At 43.7% G+C, this 19,556-nt stretch overlaps 1 protein-coding gene across 2 annotated transcripts in view; it reads left to right on the forward strand.

Annotated features, from left to right (window-relative positions):
- LOC147449843 (uncharacterized) overlaps positions 1–14,202 on the forward strand; it is a 29,573-nt gene extending 15,371 nt beyond the window's left edge. For both annotated transcript variants that reach the window (XR_015189480.1, XM_086522206.1), the window contains 2 exons: positions 13,642–13,709; positions 13,808–14,202. Coding sequence is in view for 1 of the 2 variants with exons in the window: in XM_086522206.1 (XP_086378332.1) it covers positions 13,642–13,688 (47 nt within the window). In the remaining variant the exon portion in view is untranslated. The remainder of the gene's footprint in view (positions 1–13,641; positions 13,710–13,807) is intronic.
- Positions 14,203–19,556: the final 5,354 nt, after the last annotated feature.

Below are 19,556 nucleotides of genomic sequence, written 5' to 3' on the forward strand. Positions count from 1 at the left end.
CAATGACATGGCCTTCTTGCATCAAGACCGCACCCAGACTACGAACACAAGCATCACAATATACTTCAAATGACTTCTGCAAGTTCGGCAAAGTCAAAACTAGTCCTACAGTCAATTTCTCTTTCAATGTCTGAAAAGCAGTCACCTCTGTGGATCCCCACGAGAAAAGGACTCCTTTCTGTGTCAAGATATGCAAAGGGGAAGCAACCTCTGTAAATTTTCCAATGAACAGCCTGTAGTACGAACCCAGTCCCAAGATGTGACGTGACACATCCCAACCCTATGTGTCCGTGGACAAGCTACACCACAGCAGGGTTCAGTCAGTCCGGCCAGTTTATATTAGCAGTGATCTGGCACTTTTGTGAGTCTATTCGTAGACCGTGCATGCCCAGTCACTTAGCATAGATGCATATCCTCCGGTTGCACACAACATGATCATCAATATTCCCTTCAGAATCCATCAGATTGAGTTAGGGGAATTTTCGAGTGCATTTAGCCTATTTTCCCTATTTTTGGTATTTTTCACTTATTATTTTTAAGTGACTTCCCAACAAAAGTAGTTAGGGCAATTTTGCTAAGTTAATGTATAAGCAAACCCAAGTTAGCACAATTTAGCAGATGAGCAAAGAGCACAACAGGCTTCCCCAAGCAGCAGGTGCTCCCTCCCTCTCTCAACAAGACCTCCCCAAGTCCCCCCTTGGTGAGCCATCCTCAGCACTTAGCTTCGCCATCCACTCCTTCCCTTTGGCGTTTTTCCCTCACAACAAGCCATCGCCATAAAGCCTCTTGCCTGGCGTTTGTTTCCCCTACAGGCAGCCCCCACCATTAGTGTTTTTGGGATCGCTAGGAAATCAGCAATCTCAGCGGTTGTGTAGCGTTTTTCAGCCTGGAAACCACAGCTAGGGCAGCGTTTTCAGCAAGCACAATAGCAGGTACAAACCAGCCCTAAAATGCAGCCTGACAGAGACAGCTTCTCAGCGTTTTTGCCATCAGCAGGACCCCCGATAAAACCAGTCAATTTCAGCAGTAAAACAGTCCTTTTTCAGCCACCAAGACAACCCCGAAATTCAGCAGTTAGAAGATCTCAGATTTCAGCCCTAAAGTCGTCGTCGTCATCACCGTCGTCGTCATCGGCATAGTCCAAGTTGCATCAGTCCATTGCATACGCATTGTACACCTTTGTGCAATCAAAGTAGACCACTCTCGCCGACGAGAGTGGGGCCTTCGGAGGAGGGTTTTACAACCTCTCGGGTGTCGTATCTCTTTTCTCTCCTTCTCTCAGTCTCATTCACTTGCACGCACAATATCCACTCACTTTGTTCGTGATCATAGCACTCTACTTAAGACGGAAGGCTCTCTCCTTCCTTAAGAACTAAAAGGAACCTTGAGCAAATAAAGATCACTAATCTTGAGAAAATACAACATTCATTCCGCTGCACCTTACACAAGAAGCTTCGAACTTCATGGACATTCTTCAAATCGGGCCAATCACGGATAGTCTCTATCTTGGCCGATCCATTTGCACTCCTGCTGCTGAGACAATGTGTCCCAAAAAGTGTATCTCTGGTAGGAAAAATTCACTTTTCTTTGCATTAATCACTAACTTGTGATCTCGTAATGCCTGAAAGACCTGAAGCAGATGATCTCTGTGTTCTGCCTCATTTTTGGAGAAAACAATGATGTCGTCAAAGAATGTGCCAACAAATAGTTTGTACTCTCCATATCCGGTTAAATGTCGTAGGAGCATTGGTTAAGCCAAAAGGCATCACCAAAAACTCAAATAACCCAAAAGTCGTTCGTAAAGCTTTCTTGTAGACATCTCCCGGCGCGATCCTGATCTGATGATATCCACTCTTGAGGTCAATCCTGCTAAAGCACGAGGATCCCTGTAACCTGTCAAGTATATCATCGATCCTAGGAATCGGAAATCTGTTCTTGATGGTGATTTTGTTGAGAGATCTGTAATCGATGCACATTCTCCAAGATCCGTCTTTCTTCAAAACCAACAACACTGGAGAGCAATACGCTGAAGTACTAGGCTGGACAAGACCCTTTCCAAGAGGTCTTTCACTTGGTTCATAATCTCTTCATTCTGTGCTCGGCTCACACGGTAAGGTGGCCGGTTCGGTGGTGTGCTTCCAGGTATCAGATCAATGGTATGATCTTTAGGACGAGCAGGTGGTAACTCGCCTGGTAGGCCCTCTGAGAAGCAATCGGCGTGAGAGTGGAGAAAATCTTGGCGTCCTTTATCAAGTTTAGACATATTTGTCCTATCGTTATCGCTCAATTCTTTCATAAAAATCGAGTAAACAAACAGACTGGATTTCATTAATTTAGAAATGGCCGAAGCCGATACAATAGGGACAGACTCGCCTTTCAGTTGAATATCAAGTACAATTGTTCTGTCCTTCTCTGTAGTCAATGTCGCTTTCCTCGCCCGACAATCGACCATGGCATTGTTCTTGTGGTACCAGGGAATCCCTAAGAGAACATCACAACCCTCCAAAGGCATTATGAAAAAGTCCTCATGCCCCAAATACCCCTGACAATGAAACCGAAGTTTGCCAATGACAGGTGTAATGGCTACGTCCCTTCCGGGTGCCGCTAGAACTGTATCCGCAAGTGGTCCCATCCGATTGGGGAGGTCAGAGAGTTCTAGAGCAGCGGAGAAACGTGGTAGAAAAGGCAAGATGAAAGCAGGACTGGAACCGGATTGCATGGAACCGACCCAAGCCAGATGGATGAAAGTACATAACTTTTCCGCGCATGGGGCAAAGTCAAAGATCAGGAAGCCCTTATCTTTTTTGGTGGAGAAGCCAAGGCCAACTTTATTTCACCTGAATTGGTGCGCGGCTCGAGATTACGCCCGACAAGATGGGGCCACATGCGGAGGCAATTCTTGTGGCGTTGGGACGGGATGTAGCCATTACGCCTGTCATTGGCAAACTTCGTTTGCATTGTCGAGGGTATTTAGGGCACGAGGACTTTTACATCATGCCTTTGGAAGGATGTGACGTCCTCCTAGGAATTCCTTGGTACCATAAGAACGATGCTGTGGTCGACTATCGGGCCAAGAAAGCGACTTTGACAGATGAGAAGGGCAGGAAGATTGTACTTAATGTAAAATTGAAGGGCGAGTCCGTCCCTATTGTATCGGCTTCGGCCATTTCAAGATTAATGAAATCCAGTCTTTTTGTTTACTCTATCTATTTGAAAGAATTAAATGATGAACAACGAATGAATATGTTTGAACTACACAAATAACGACAAGAATTTCTGCACACACATGCTGATTGTTTCTCAGAAGGCCTGCCAGGCAAGTTACCCCCATCTTAGGACCATACCATTGATCTGTTTTTTGGATCTTGGAACCACACCACCGAACCAGCCACCTTATCGTGTTAGCCGAGCCCAAAATGAAGAAATCTAGAACCAAGTGAAAGATTTTCTTGAAAAGGGTCTCATCTAGCCTAGTACTTCACCCTATTGTTCTTCGGTTTTATTGGTACTAAAGAAAGACGGATCTTGGAGGATGTGCATTGACTATAGAGCTCTCAGTAAAATCACTATCAAGAACAGATTTCCGATTCCCAGTATCGGTGATATTCTTGACAGACTTCAGGGATCCTCTTGTTTCAACAGGATTGATTTGAATAGCGGATATCATCAAATTAGAACCGCTCCGAGAGATGTCTACAAGATGGCCTTTCGGACAGGCTTTGTTTTATACGAGTTTTTGGTGATGCCTTTTGGACTTACCAATGCTCCAACAACTTTCAACCGAATGATGGATAGGATTTTCCGAGAGCATCGATCTTTTGTGGACACTTTCTTATGATTTTGTGGACACTTTCTTTGATGATATTATAGTTTCTTCCAAGGATGAAGCAGAGCATAACACCATCTGCTATAGGTCTTTCAGGCATTACGTGATCACAGATTGGTTATCAATGCCAAAAAGAGCGAGTTTTTCTTGCCGGAGATACTCTTCTTGGGACACCATCGTCTCATCAACAGGAGTATAGATAGACGCTGCCAAAATTGAGACTTCCGTGATTGGCTAGACTTGAAGAATGTTCATGAAGTTAGAGGCTTTTTGGGATTTTGTTCTTACTACCGGTGGTTCATTCAGAAGTTTGCAGAGGTAGCTTCACCTTTGCACTTAGACTCAGAAAGGAGTCCCTTTCTCGTGCGGATCGACAGAGGTGACTGCCCTTCAGACACTTAAGGAAAAATTGACTACTGGACCAGTGTTGGCTTTGTTAGACTTGCAAAAGCCATGTGATGCTTGTGGTCGTAGTCTGGGAGCGGTCTTGATGCAAGAAGGCCATGTGATTGCTTATGAAAGCATAATGGTTTCAAGGCCAGAATTGGTAGCTTAGATTTATGAGAAAGAGCTATTTCCATGCTCTTATTCAGTGGCGACATTATCTACTCGGAACCGATTTCACGGTGTTTACTGATCATCAGAGTTTACGCTACTTCTTGTCACAGAAGCAGCTTTCAGAAAAGCAGATGCGGTGGGCTAACCATAGTTACCGGGGAACGCGTTCCGTAGGCCTTGGAATGCCGGAATGCCGTTCCCTCCCCCTCTGCCAAGTTGGAACGCCCTGGAACGTTTTGCCGTTCTGGCTGACCACCTGATACCGGAACGGCCGGTCGGAACGGCTCCGGCACGGCCCGGAACAGCCTTGCACACTTAAAAAAACACCTAATTGTTCACTGCAAATTTGCAAAAAACTGCCTATTTCTTCCCATTTTTGAGAGTTGGCTGTTCCGGGCCGTTCCCGTTCCGGACCCTTGGCCGTTCCCCCGTTCCGCGAGGGTCCTCGTCGCCGTTCCCGTTCCGCGTTTCGGGTAACTCTGGGGCTAACATCTTGTCACAGTTTCACTTCCAGATTGTCCATGTTCAGGGACATAAAAACTTAGTGGCAGATGCATTGTCTCGGAAGCCCCTCGTCTTGGCTATTTCCACGATCCATCATAGAAGAGGATATGGTTGACGAGTACGCCACCGATCTGGATTTTTCCGATGTGTTTACTCGGATACAGAATAGGGAGATAGTGCCAGGGTATTCCATACGGAATGGCTACCTGATGAAGAAAACAATGTTGTGTGTACATAGCCGTTGTGGGAAAAGGTTTTGATCGAGTGCCATTGTCCACCTTTTATGGGTCACCGCGGCATTGATACCACCTTGAAAGATGTGGAGCGTTATTTCTTTTGGCCGAGGCTCAAGAAGGATGTGGACGACTTTGTTCGCAGTTGTTTAGTATGCCAGAAGGTCAAGTTTGATAGGCATAAGGCACAAGGATTACTACAACCTTTACCCATTCCCACTCACCCTTGGGAAAGTATTGCAATGGATTTCATCTTTGATCTCCCAAAGACACAGAGTGGGCACGATGGCATTTGGATTGTCATTGACAGATTTAGCAAGCAAGCTCACTTCATTCCAATGAAGAAAACAGTCAAGCCGAACCATTTAGCGAGACTTCATTGCACAGATATTTTGATTACATGACATGCCTGAGACAATAGTCTCCGACAGAGATCCCCAATTCACGAGTTTGTTTTGGAAGGCCATTTGGGAGAACATTGGCACGCGGTTGCAATTTTCATCATCATTCCACCCGCAGTTAGATGGGCAATGTGAGACAGATATGATCAGAAGACTCAATGTGAATTTTTTTGCCTTTGGTGGAATTTGCCTACAACAACACGGTTCACTCTTAGACGGGAAAGGCGCCATTTGAGATAATTGAAGGTGCTGAGAAGGTTCCACCCTTTCTCAGCACTAAAGACAAGATTTTTGAAGCCGACCAATACACGAGGGACTTGGACATTGCTTTTGCCAAGGTCCGCGAGGCTTTAGAGAAGTCTCAAGAACGACATAAGAAGGCAGCAGATTGACATCGACGATATTTGAAACTAATGGAAGACGATTGGATGCTCTTACATTTTGAGAAGGCACGCCTAAGAAAACGTAAGGGAAAGGAGCAGCTTTTTCCAAAGCTTAGCATGAGGTATTATGACCCTTTCCAAATTAAAGAAAAGATAAATGATGTTGTCGACTCAAGCTGCCCGGTACTTGGAAGATTCACAATGCATTCCATGTGAGTCTCTTGAAACCTTTCAAAAGTGAGGTGCCAGTTGTGATGGGGAGCCTGATGAGCAACCCGAAGTAGAAGAGAGCGAGGAGATACTCGTTCCTGAACAGATTTTGGCACACAAGGAAAGAAAGATGAAAGGTAAAGTGATTCGGCGGTTCTTGGTTAAATTCAAGGACTATCAAGCATTTAATGTGAAGTGGAGGGAGGAGGAGGATCTAGCAGATACTTCTCAGATTTTGGAACTTTACCTTGAAGCATTCGGTTTAGCATCGTCTACTCCGATAGATCTTACAGATCAGCAAGGTTGAATCTGGTGCAGAGGGATTGCACAAGAGGGAAGTCACTCCGCTCCTTTGTCATAGATTACCTCGATTGAATAGAGTCACTGATGTCCCCTTTGGGTTTCAGGGATACTGCTGGGCTGATAGTATTCTGTTGTATGACTTTAAGAAACAGAATTCCCGAAATTGAATATGATTGAGTTGTACTCTCTCATTTGACTTGTTTGAGTGCAGGAACTGAAAAACGAAATGACTGCAACATTTTGGTCTCATAAATCTCTATAGACATGATCGCAATGAGGATTAGTTAATCCGACATTAGTGAGGTTCGGGATGGATCAGATGCGGTTATGAAATACGATGCTGGCAGTCATGGTCTGAGATTTGGAATGAATTTTTTTGTGATTGATTTGCCACATGACGTTTTGTGACGTCATGTGCAGTGATGTATTTGTCGTCCTTGTACAAGTGCTAGATGTGTCTTGGCTAGTGCGTTGGTACTTAAAGAGTCAATGTCTAATGAATTGATTTATGGCCTCTGTCTGTTTTGCAGGTGTAATCGAGGGCGATTACAATTCTTTCAAGAGGGAGGTATGTCACAAACTGATGGTATGCCCAACTAATAAGTTGTGCCAACTTATGGACAACTGCCGAAGGGCCAAAGGGACAACTAGACATTAAAAATTGGGTAGAAGATTGATGACGAGCAGCTGTATGGACGTCGCAGATCGCGCTGATTGCTGATGTGGCTGTACGGATTTCCGGACATCGCGTTGACAGCGCTGACGTCGCACTGTACGGATTTCCGCAGGCTGTGCTGACTGCTTTGGCTGCCAGCTTTTGGGGATTGAGTTGCTTTTGAGTTTCATGCTTTTGGGGGCACCCCTTGTAATGTTTATAAGTGACCCAAGGGGGCTCACTTCTCAGAGCATCTGGACGCAGAGTCTGAGAGCGAGCACCTGCGGGAGTTGTACTTTGCTCAAAGATAAATATAAAAGAAATACCGAAAGGAACGGCAGTCTTTGGGGCCAATCTCTCTTGGCACGGAACTACATCGGGCCGTGTTGACTCTCTTGAATTGTGAATTGTTTTGAAGTGAATCTCTGTCGTGTCACGACAGAATCTAGACTTGGGGTGTCCAAGTTTGTTACATCAGGCCAATCTCGGATAGTCTGGATTTTGGCCGGGTCCATGTGTACTCCTTCTGCTGAGACAATGTGTCCCAAGAAATGTATCTCTGGCAAGAAAAACTCACTCTTTTTGGCATTGATAACCAAAGTATGCTTCCGCAACGCCTGAAAGACCTGTAGTAGCAGACGATGTTTGTGCTTTGCTTCATTCTTGGAGAAAACTATAATGTTGTCAAAGAAAGTGCCGACAAAAGATCGATACTCTCGGAAAATCCTATCCATAATTCGATTAAATGTTGCCAGAGCATTTGTGAGTCCAAAAGGCATCACCGAATATTCATATAAACCAAAAGTTGTCGGAAAGGCCATCTTGTAGACATCTCCCGGAGTGATTCTGATCTTGATAATATCCACGTTTCAAATCAATTCTGCTGAATTTAGAGGAGCCTGAAGTCTATTGAGAAAATCATCGATCCCTGGGATAGGGAATTTGTTCTTGATGGTGATTTTATTGAGAGCTCTATAATCAATGGACATTCTCCAAGATCCGTCTTTCTTTAGTACTAGCAAAACTGGAGAACAATAAGGTGATGAGCTAGGTTGGATGAGACCCTTTTCTAGAAGTTCTTTTACTTGATTCATTATTTCTTCATTCTGCTCGACTAACGTGATAAGGTGGTCGGTTCGGTGGTGTACTTCCAGGAATCAAATCAATCGTGTGGTCCTCAGGACGAGGTGGAGGTGTACTTCCAGGAATCAAATCAATCGTATGGTCCTCAGGACGAGGTGGAGGCTGTCACCAGGAGGTGTATTTTTCCTGTTGCCTTCTTTAAATACGTACTATATATTTTTATTTATTTTATTTTTACTTGTTTTCCCTGGAACCCTTGAAAAGGTGCAAGTAGACATTGCATGGCCAGTGTGAAACGGCTGCGGCCGAACGGGTTTCTCACATCGGGAGTCTAGGTCGGTCAGTCTAGGACTGGTCGGGCTAGTTAGCTCTGAATTCTGATGAATATGGAAGCTTGTGTGCGCCAGACGGAATTTGGGCCACTCGGCAAGTCACTTGTAACTTTATAAGTTAGTGGGAACTAGAGTATTAACTAAAAAAGGGGCAAACTGGACACATGGCAGCTCCAGGTGGATTTTCCACTTCCAGCATGTAGAGGGCGGCCAATTTGAGAGAGGAGGCTGATTTGACTCATAAGCGAACTTACAGAGTGTATGAATAGTGGGTGCAGGTTTACAGCTTTAATGGAAAGCTTGCCTTCTCCTTTGCTCTATGTAGCGCGACGATTTGCTCTCGCGCATCTCTCTCTCCCCTTTGCACATATCGTAATGCCCCACTAGTTGGGCTATTTAAATGATCATGTACAGTCGTGTGGGTTTTATGCGCATTTGCTGAGGCAAGAGCCTTCTAAACAGGAACCGGATTAGCTAATTGCTAATCCCCCACAGGACCACAGGTGCGCACAACCCCATCGCGAAGGAACGTGAATTTGGAGAGTTTTCTAGCGTGAAAACACAGGGCAACTGACCCATTGCGTGCGGGAGGTCTTGAGGAGCGTGTTGACGCGTTAGCTCCGTCCGAAACGACCCAAAACAGAGAAATATAGCCTGCTGTGTAAAATTGCAGGTTTAGGATTTTGCTCCTAAAGTGCACCAGAACTTCACAAAAGCTTCGGGGAAGCTAGAGTGTGGTTGTACAGGTGTCTGGGAACCTTTTAGAGCATGTAACAGTGAAAAACAGCGCTTTGCGTTTTCTCGCCAGCCCACAGAAAAGCTCCAAAATCGCATGGGAAGTCAACCCGGACTTGTACTTTTGGTCTATACAAGATATACAGCCGTTATGTTGTCGAAATTGGGCCAAATTCTGAAATTACAGCCCTAGACAAGTTTGGACAGCTTGTAAAGTTTCTTGGCGATTTCCCATCTCAGTCAAATAAAGAAATACCGCAAGGGGCGCCAGTTTTTGGGGTTTGGGGCCAACAGGGTGTCGGTCATCGTTGCGCACGGCATTCTAGCCGTTGGACGCAAGTGTTGAGTCTCTCTCTTTTCCATCAGTACTCTGTGTGTAATTAACAGGTCGTAGATTTGGTACCGCCCTTTACTGTGTACATGCCGGTTATATGGTTCCATCGACGGGATAAATAACTTTTTCCTCAAAGAGTGCGCCGTGGATTGTTGTGGGTGAAAGGATACATAGTTAAGCACTATGGCAGAAAGGAGAGACGAGGTTCTAAAAAGGAAGCATCCTCTTACAGTGGGCAGGAGGAGCAAAGGGTTGTTGACAAAGGGAAGCGACCCATGGAGCCGGAGGATGAGGATCTTATGTTCAAAGCTCGGTGCTTGAAGATCATGAATATTTTTGAGCAAATGGCTCAGAATCTAAAGTTACAGAAGTACTTACAAGCTCCTAAACGGGATGTCTCTCCCCTACCACCTGAAAAAGAGCGTTCACATGCAGAGGGGTCTCATGACACTCATGGAAAGGCTTCTGTGGAAGAGCAACAGCAAGTGGTGAAGACACCCAATGTGTCTACAGGTCCAAAGGAACATGTGGTATCTGGACATGAGGCTGTGAATGGTCAAAGCAGTAATGAACAAGCCATTCGATAGACCATTCCACCGTTTACTTCATATCCTGGTTACTTTGGTGGTGGTTCAGTGTTTCAGGCTATGCTTAGACCATCCACAGGTTTACAAGGGTTCATACCAGGAAATGTGTTTGAGACAATGCAACCAGGTGCGGTTAACCCTATGTACGGGAACATATGTGTTCAACTAGGTTTCAAGGTGCCTATGGCAATTTTGGGATGCCTGGAACTCATTTTGGCATGGCCGTTTTTTTACAGCTAAATGCTTAGAATGTGAATTAACACTGGTAAAACAGGTGATATGGGTGCTAGAATGCTTAACGAGAAGTACCACTTCTTAAAGCACCTGTTGATGATAATGTTGGCCAAAGGAATACAAGGAAGGCGGGGCAGCCATGAAGTTTGACACTTTTAATGGCGCACAGGACAAAATGAAGGCCTTGACCTTCATACAGCAGTTTGATTCGGCATATGCAGGTGGAAACTTGACAGGGTCTTCCAAGATACGCAAGGCTGCCACCTTTTTGAAGGGTAATGTGTTGAGATGGTGGACCACATTGTTAAATCAGGGCCAAGCACCTACAACATGGGTTCAGTTTAAACAGACATTTGCTCCTGCGTAGCTCACAAACACTTTCGAGGTGGATGTGATCACGGCATGGCATCATTTGAATGCCTCAAATTGTGCAAATCTGGAAGAGTACAATCATAAATTTTGGGATGCCTTGTTACCCATAAGCTCTTACAGGTTTGTACCATTGACAGAACAGATTGAAAGGTACTATTGTGAATTGCCAAAGGAAATGTGGGACTACTGTATGAAGACCAATGTCATCAACATTATGCAGTTGATTGAGAATGCAACAATGGCCAATAACTTGTTGCAAGGTAAATTCAGTGGATTTAAAGGCATCAACAAGGAGTCCCAGGGCAAGCAATTTTCAGCCAAGGGCAATGTCACAACAACTCTCACTGTACCACCTTTCAAGAAGAAGCCTTTCGGGGGACAGAGGCAGTTTAAACCTTCTTCTGGGCAAAGCTAAGGGAAGAAAAGGCATTTTTCTGGCAAGACATTTGAGGATCATACCATAGATCTTGTGCCAGGTTCTAGTCCACCGAATAGACCACCATACAGGATTAGTGCAGCCCAACAGAAAGAGATTATGAGTCAGGTCAACGAGCTTCTAGAGAAAGGGCTGATTCAGCCCAGTTCATCCCCTTTTTGTTCACTTGTACTCCTAGTGCAGAAGAAGGATGGTTCATGGCGCATGTGCATTGACTATCACGCCTTGAATAAAAATACCATCAAGGACAGGTTCCCATACCGAGGATAAATGACATTCTTGATCGGCTTGAGGGAGCATCATTGTTTACAAGGATAGACCTAAAGAGTGGGTATCACTAGATACGCATCAGGCCAGAAGATGTCCATAAGACTGCGTTCAAGACAACATTTGGTCTCTATGAGTTTCTTGTCATGCCATTTTGTCTCACAAATGCTCCTGCCACATTTAATAGAATGATGGGCAGAATTTTTAGACCACATAGAAACTTCGTGGGTACCTTCTTTAATGACATGATTATCTACTCAAAGTCTGAAGAGGAGCATAGAGATCACTTGACCGTAGTTTTCATTGAGTTACTCAAGAACAGGCTACTCATTAATGCGAAAAAGAGTGAATTCTTTCTGGAAGAGATTCACTTCCTCGGACACATTGTTTCAAAGGTCGGGGTACACATGGATCCCGCCAAAGTGGAAGCAATTAGGTCATGGCCAGACTTGAAGTCCGTACATGACATTCGAAGCTTTCTAGACTTGTGTTCCTACCACAGGAGGTTCATCCGAAATTTTGCTAAGATTGCTTCTCCACTCCATGCACTGCAAGGAAAAGGAGTTACTTTCAAGTGGACAGCCAAGGAAATTTTAGCCTTCAAACACTTGAAAGAGAAGCTGACTTCAGATCTGGTAATCATTTTGCTAGATCTTTCGAAACCTTTTGTGGTTCTGTGTGATGTATGTGGCCATAGTCTTGGTGCAGTTCTAATGCAGAATGGCCAAGTAGTCGCATATGAGAGCAAAATTCTTTTGAAGATCGAAAGGAACTTGCAAGTTTATGAGAAAGAATTGCTGGCAGTAATTCATGCTCTCATTAGTTGGAAACACTATCTGCTAGGGGCTGATTTTGTTGTGCAAACAGTTCATGAAACCTTGCGATATTTTTTCACACAAACGAAGTTATCTGAGAAACACATGCGGTGGGCAAACATCTTGTCAATGTTCCATTTTCAGATTGTGCATGTGCAAGGGAAAAAGAACGTGGTGGCTGACGCGTTGTCACAAAAGCCCTAAAGTTCAGCAGTGTCAATTCCGTACCATTGTGAACTAGACGAAATGAAGACACAGTATGCTAAAGATTCAGATTTTGCAAGGATCTATGACCAGCTTATTGATGGGCAACATCATGAGCACTTTATGCTTAAGAATGACTTTCTCATGATGCATGGAAAGTTATGCGTTACTAAACAGTTACAGCCAAAGATTTCGATGGAAAGTCATGCTCCACCTTATGTTGGGCATCGTGGAATTGATGCGACAATGAAAGGCGTTGAGGCATTCTTCTATTGGCCAGCTTTGCGTCAAGATGTTGACACATTTGTAAGATCATGCTTAATTTGCCAAAAAGTCAAATTTGACAGGTAAAAGCAACCGGGATTGTTGCAGCCATTGCCGATCCCTGATAGGCCATCCATGGGAAAGCATAGCAATGGACTTTATCTTTGATCTTCCAAGGATGCAAACAGACAATGATGGGATTTGGACTATCATCTGTAGGTTCAGTAAGCAGGCCCATTTCATTCCTGTTAGGAAGAAGATAAAGCCAGAACACATGGTCAAGATATTCATGAGCAATATCTTTAAATATCACGGGATGCCTCAGTCAATTGTCAGTGACAGGGATCCACGTATGACGAGTCTTTTCTGGAAGGCATTGTTTGAGAATATGGGCACTATGCTAAAGTTTTCATCTTCGTTTCATCCGCAAATTGATGGACAATCAGAAGAGGCAAATTCTACTGTCCTGGATCAGCTCAAATGTTATGTGTTAGAGCACAAGGCAACTTGGGAACACCATCTCCCATTAGTTGATCCGCTAATTTTGCTGCAAAATGTGCCACGTTTTTTGGGCGCTGATGTGGCAGTTGACCTTTTGGATTCATTGATTTGCCTAGTTTTTTTGGCGTAATGTTTTTAGTCGGAAAGCGTTGTGGGCGCCAACTTTTGATACAATTGCTTTTGGGCCCAGTGTGTTAATAAATGAGCCTTGGATGCCCACTCTGGCCGATTGGTGCATGGTGGCACAGTTGCAGAGGGCGACTCCCTGGCAGTCGTACTCTATGATTTTCTGTTCCCTTTGAGTTGGGAGGAAGCTTGCGGTCCATGTGATTTGTATTTATAAAGGTATTATGTTTGCTGAAGCATAGACACGTTTTGTAACATCAGTTTCTGGCGTTGTGCAGATACAAACTTCTATCTCCAACAATGGGTGTCTTCATTACAAACATAAGCTTATCCGTCAAAGGACTCGGTAAACACATAATCACGCATCAGAAGGGTTTTGGATTTACAATCAAGCAACTGACCCTCAAAACTAAATTTTCTCTTTGCTCTTTGTTTTCCATGCAGTTGCAGGCACAAACAGCGAGGTGGGTGAGCATGTGACAAGGACTCTTCGTGTTTCTAATGTACAGGTTTATTTTAGACAATTAGGGTTTTGTACATAGGATTGGAAAGGGCTTCTGAATCGATTTGAAGTGGCACAGAAAAAAAAAAAAACTAATGATTGATCAAGTACTGTAGATAGTGTTCTGACCTACTTGTAAACTTGCCAAAGAGCTAAGGACCAGCTGATTACCTTACTACTGATAAGGTGCCCACAGATGCATCAGGGCTTTACACATTGTGGAGCACATTGCTCAGCTTGCCCGGGTGTGGGATTGTGCAATTTGATTATTTTTATTGTGATCCAAGTCATGAAGATGACATCAATTCATTATATTATTTCCTGTCTTGTTTTACAAGATGTGACCTTTTCTCTTCGCATGACGGCTCTAGTCAAGGATTGATTTTGTCTTTCGTCTGTACCAAAATTTGATCATTCAAGCTTTCAAGCCTCACAATGTACAGGAAGGGGACCTTTCCGGCAATTCATTCCAGATGTTTGCGAGCGTGATGAGGTAGTGCTGTTGCAGATTGTGCCTTCTAAATATAGATGGCCAACTTAAGTTGACATCTTTCTTCATTCTATGAGTAATGTTAGTTTATGGGTGCCAAATATGCCCTATCTTAGTTTGTTAAAGGGAGCCTGCTACAAGGAGCCATGGATATATGACTGGACAGTTGCAGGTTGCTGTGTTTATACTTAAGTTAGCTTACTCCTTTCATGTTGCACTTGTTAGGGATTGTCACTCTTTGCCGACAAAGGCCACAACGAGAGGGATGATGTCTAATTGTGGATGTGGAAAGTATTTGGTGTGGGGTCCAAAAGAGGGTCTTAACAGTCATCTCTAGTCAAACTTAGTGTCAAATGAAAAGGTGGTGCAGTGGTATTATGCACGTGAACTCAATGGCATACACGAGGTAAAGATGAGGGTGTTTGTTGATGGGTTCAAGTGTAATTTGTTGATAAGTCCATTAGTCAGAGTTGGGGCAGGCGGAGGCATTGTTATTCCTGAAGGTATAGGGACTAGGTAAGGTTCAATCACAATCTCTCTTGTTAGAAGCACTTGGTGCATGAAAGATAAGTAGCCACAACTGAAAGGTTAAGTTGCAAAATTAAAGTAGTTTAAATAGTTCGTGCTCAATGAGGATGAATAACCTTTGCAAAGACCATGAAGCGTGCAGACAAAGCTTTCATTTAGGTGCCAATTTGAAAGTGTTCTCCTCATCAGAGGGAGGACACCATTGGCCTGTCTCGTATCGATGCTTGCAATAGTACGAGCAACTTCTTTGAGGTGAGTTGTGCACTCTATTGAGCAATGAAACAAGCTTACAGCCGTGGTGACCACTTTGCGAAAGGGGTAAGTGAATGGACTACTAGTGTGGTAAAGGGACAAGCAAAAGGACAACTAACAAATTCTAATGCAGGAGCAACTCCAAACTCACAGCAATATGAAAGCTTTTGGTGGAAAGTTGGTGTGAGAGATAAATAGCCCTTAAAAGAGATGAAGGCGACCCCTTTGGGAACTAAGTGAATCACACCATCTCTGTGTCGCACATGATTGATGTTGCAGAGAAGCTCCTTTTGTGATCTGTGTTTATCTTGAAGAGAAGCCCGTTGCTGTCCATCCACACAACACCACAACCTCTTCATGATTTGGCTAATGCTCCTCTTTATCGTCATAATTAGATTTACATCAATGAATTGTAAAGTATTGGATATACAAAGAGGACACCATCTAGAGGGTCCGATTCTACAAGGTTGATTCCCCTGGAAAGTATTAAACTTAGAAGGCCCAACCCAGTGTATGACTCAAATTGGATTAATCAGAGGTCTTAATTGCGTTAGGGTTTTGGAATCTAGTCTAGGTTTTAGACACTCGAGTGAGGATCTCTTGTGAATTTCTAACTGCACGATTTGCATATGGTATAGAACCTGTCATTTGAGGCACAAGCTTTGAGCCTATATGAATAATAATACAAAATCTTTGAGCTATTCAGGTAGTGGAAAAACTTATCCTCTTAATGAAACAAACCAATTATATTTTTGAGCTGGGGAGGAGAGCTTCACCATTTGAGCTAGAAAGTGCCAATTTAAACATTTGACCATCTATAAAAGACAAACTTGATCAAGTTTGCATCAAAGGGGGTTGTTGGTCCCAATGTGATGTAGATGGCTGTTATTAGATGCACCTACGGTGACCAAGCCTCAAATTTCGGTAGTGTCAATTCCATACCATTGTGAGCTAGACGAAATGAAGACACAATATATTGAAGGTTCAAATTTTGCAAGGATTCATGATCAGCTTGTTGATGGGCAACATCATGAGCACTGTATGCTTAAGAATGACTTTCTCAAGATACATGGAAAGTTATGTGTTACTAAACAATTACAACCAAAGGTTTTGATGGAAAGTCATGCTCCACCATCGGGAATTGATGCGACACTAAAAGGGGTTGAGGAAATCTTCTTTTGGCCAGCTTTGCGTCAAGATGTTGACACATTTGTGAGATCATGCTTGGTATGCCAAAAAGTCAAATTTGACAGACAAAAGAAACTGGGATTGTTGTAGCCATTGTCGATCCCTAATAGGCCATGGGAAAGCATAGCAATGGACTTTATCTTTGATCTTCCAAGAATGCTAACAGGCAATGATGGGTTTTGGACTATTATTTGTAGGTTCAATAAGCAAGCCCATTTCATTCTTGTTAGGAAGAATATAAAGCCACAACACATGGTCAAGATATTCATGAGCAATATCTGTATCACGGGATGCCTCAGTCAATTGTCAGTGACATGGATCCACGTATGACCACAAGTCCTTGTCTATCCACAGACACTAGTGAAGTGAGCCGACTTGATCAAAGCTTGGAATCGCAGTCGATGGCCAAGAAAAGACACAAAAAAGATCATCAAAAACACTAAACTCTAGCCACAAAAATATCAGGGTTGGGCTTTGAGGGGCGTTTTACCCGTCAATGGGTATTTTGCCAATTTTCTAATGGCAAAAAAGTGACCCACCCTTCTAAAAAACACTAAATTAGACAAAAATCGTAGAAAATTAAAGGGCAAGGGTACCTTTCAAAAATCAACCTTGGTGAGATTTTTGAATTGCTAGCATTGTTTGGGTCATCATTCACAAAAGTGAGGCACGTGTTCTGATCCTACTATGGTGGTCGAACCCCTATCAACACAACTTGAGAATGCCTATTTTAATCCCTTAAATTGAAGGATTATACATTATTATAATGAGAAAGCATTTTGGTATAGGAAGGCTTACTATAGATTTAAAGCACTTTTGGCTAAAATGTGTTCTCTTAAAGACTAACAGGAGGTCATACTTCGTGAGCCGAGAGAGTCGAGAATGGTTGTGCTGAGAGTACTTTGTGTACTGTGAAACTCTTAGCTTGTGAGATATGATCCTCAACAGTAAATCCAGGTCTTTAATGAAGACCCCATCATGGGATCTATGGCAGAGCTAGGCATGTGTGATGCGAGGTAGACTTGGCTGTTCGATTTTACTGGGGCTTGTCCAATTTTACCTTATTTGTCCTAGTTTACCCCAACAAAGTTTGCTTTATAAGGCTAAGAAGTGGGCATGGGGGCATGAAAAAGCACGAAAATGGTTGGGCCCCCATGCTGCCAAAGCCTAGGTGGTGGGTTCAAATGACGGACGCTCCATTGCATGCACATTTCGCTCACCCTCCCCCCTTCTCGAGATGCGTGCACCCGTGTCGCCGCCGTTGATCCCATGGCGGGGTCTTCATTAAAGACCCAGTGGGCTTTAGTGTCGACGAGGGGATATGACCAAGCTAAGTACACATTCATTCTACATGCTATTGTGAAACTCTTAGCTTGCGAGCAAACAAGGGATTTCCTTGTTGCCGGATTACAATATAGATATTGATTGAGAACCATGTAAATTGGGGAGCTCTTTGAAAGAGGCAAAGATTGATGGCATGATACCGCCATCATTGGAAGGAAGCTCCATGTGAGAGGACAACCCAGAGAGGAAATATGACACCTTTTTACGATCCTAGAAACATGACACCTTTTTCAGATCCTAGAATGGTTAAATCTAGGATGAACCTTAGGCATCCCTCATTTTTTTTTCTAACTCTTGGACACCTCTTTCTTTTGAATGAGTTTTTGCCTTTTGGGAGAAAGGGAGGGTGTATGGTGAGGGAGTTTCATCCCGTGTACAGCAAATACCTTTCAAATTTTTGAAGGTAAGTTGAATTTCTCTACCTCTTTCATCCCTATGGTCTCTTCCTAGTCTCCTACAAACTAAATTACACACTACACAAGTGCAGGTCATTACAACACATATCGTCTTAAAATTTTGTAATCTCTCCTATATTCCCCTTTAGTGAAGGTTTCTTTATATCTTACTTTAATAGTCACAAACAAGTGAACAAACACAAGTCCACTCAACCTAACTCTCACGACTTTGTGAGACAATAATAACGTAAGACAACACCAAGTACAAGCAACTCCTTTAGTGATTAGTCCAATTGGGTTACCCTCATCACGTGTTTTATCACCCAAAGAAATGCATCATGTATTTTGCCTTGCGAGCTCCAAAATACACTCTTTGAAGGTACTTGGTACCCTACCTAGGATGTGGGTCTATAGTGTTGGAATTAGGGTTGCAGAGAAACGGACACACCTTGGAGAAGACGAAGGAAGCTCAAGGCACACAATAGAGAGTGTGTTACTTAGTGTGCAATGGAAAGATTGATAGCCCTAGAGTGATGGGCGTATATACAATGCACGGAGAAAAAACCTCCTAAAGAGGGAAAAAATATCCCGGCGGTCCTAGTGTGTTCACACACATCACTACCACATGTATATGGTAACAAATCCCCCCTGGAGTGATGCGGTGAACGAGAGCTGGCACATGAGTAAAGGGAAGTGACATGCCCTAACAACATGATCAATCCACAAAGGGGAGTAAGCCCAAAGCTTTGCGGGAAGCTTCAAGCTTCTTACGAGACAATGCCTTTGTGAAAAGATCTGCAAGGTTGTCTTGTGTTGGTACATAATCCAAGCTGATCTCTCCTGCTCAGAGCCTCTCCCTGACATAGTGGTAATGCACCTCAATGTGCTTTGTGCGAGCATGAAAAACTGGGTTCTTCGCAACTGCCAATGCGCTCTGACTGTCAGTGTAGATAGTGTTGGCAATGTCCTGTCAAACACCCAAATCAGCCATAAGGCGTCTGAGCCATACACACTCAATCGTAGCTGTGAAGATTGCCCTGTACTCAGCCTCACAACTCGAAGTGGCCACAGTAGGTTGCTTCTTGCTCAACCATGATATACATGAACTGCCAAGCATGAAACAAAAACCACTTGTGGACACTCGCGTGTCAAAACAACCAGCCCAATCTGAGTCCGAAAAAGCATGTAAGTCTGGTGGCAATGATCCCCCCTTGGGATAAAACAAGCCAAGATGTAAAGTGCCACTAAGGTAGCGGAAAATCCTCTTGACAGCCTACCAATGCTTAGACCCTGGGCTATGCATAAATCTGCTGACCTGTGAGACTGCAAACTGAATATCCGGCCTCGTGTTGCATACATAAATGAGGCAACCAACAACAATTTGACAAAGAGTGACATCAGCAGGATCGCCAGCATCATGTAGACTCAACTTCAAACCTGTTTCCATGGGAGTGGCAATAGGTTTGCAATCCTCAAGTCCAAATTTACATACCA

The sequence above is a fragment of the Adiantum capillus-veneris genome, chromosome 10 (assembly GCF_014529385.1).
Source record: "Adiantum capillus-veneris isolate H3 chromosome 10, ASM1452938v2, whole genome shotgun sequence".
NCBI lineage: Eukaryota > Viridiplantae > Streptophyta > Polypodiopsida > Polypodiales > Pteridaceae > Adiantum > Adiantum capillus-veneris.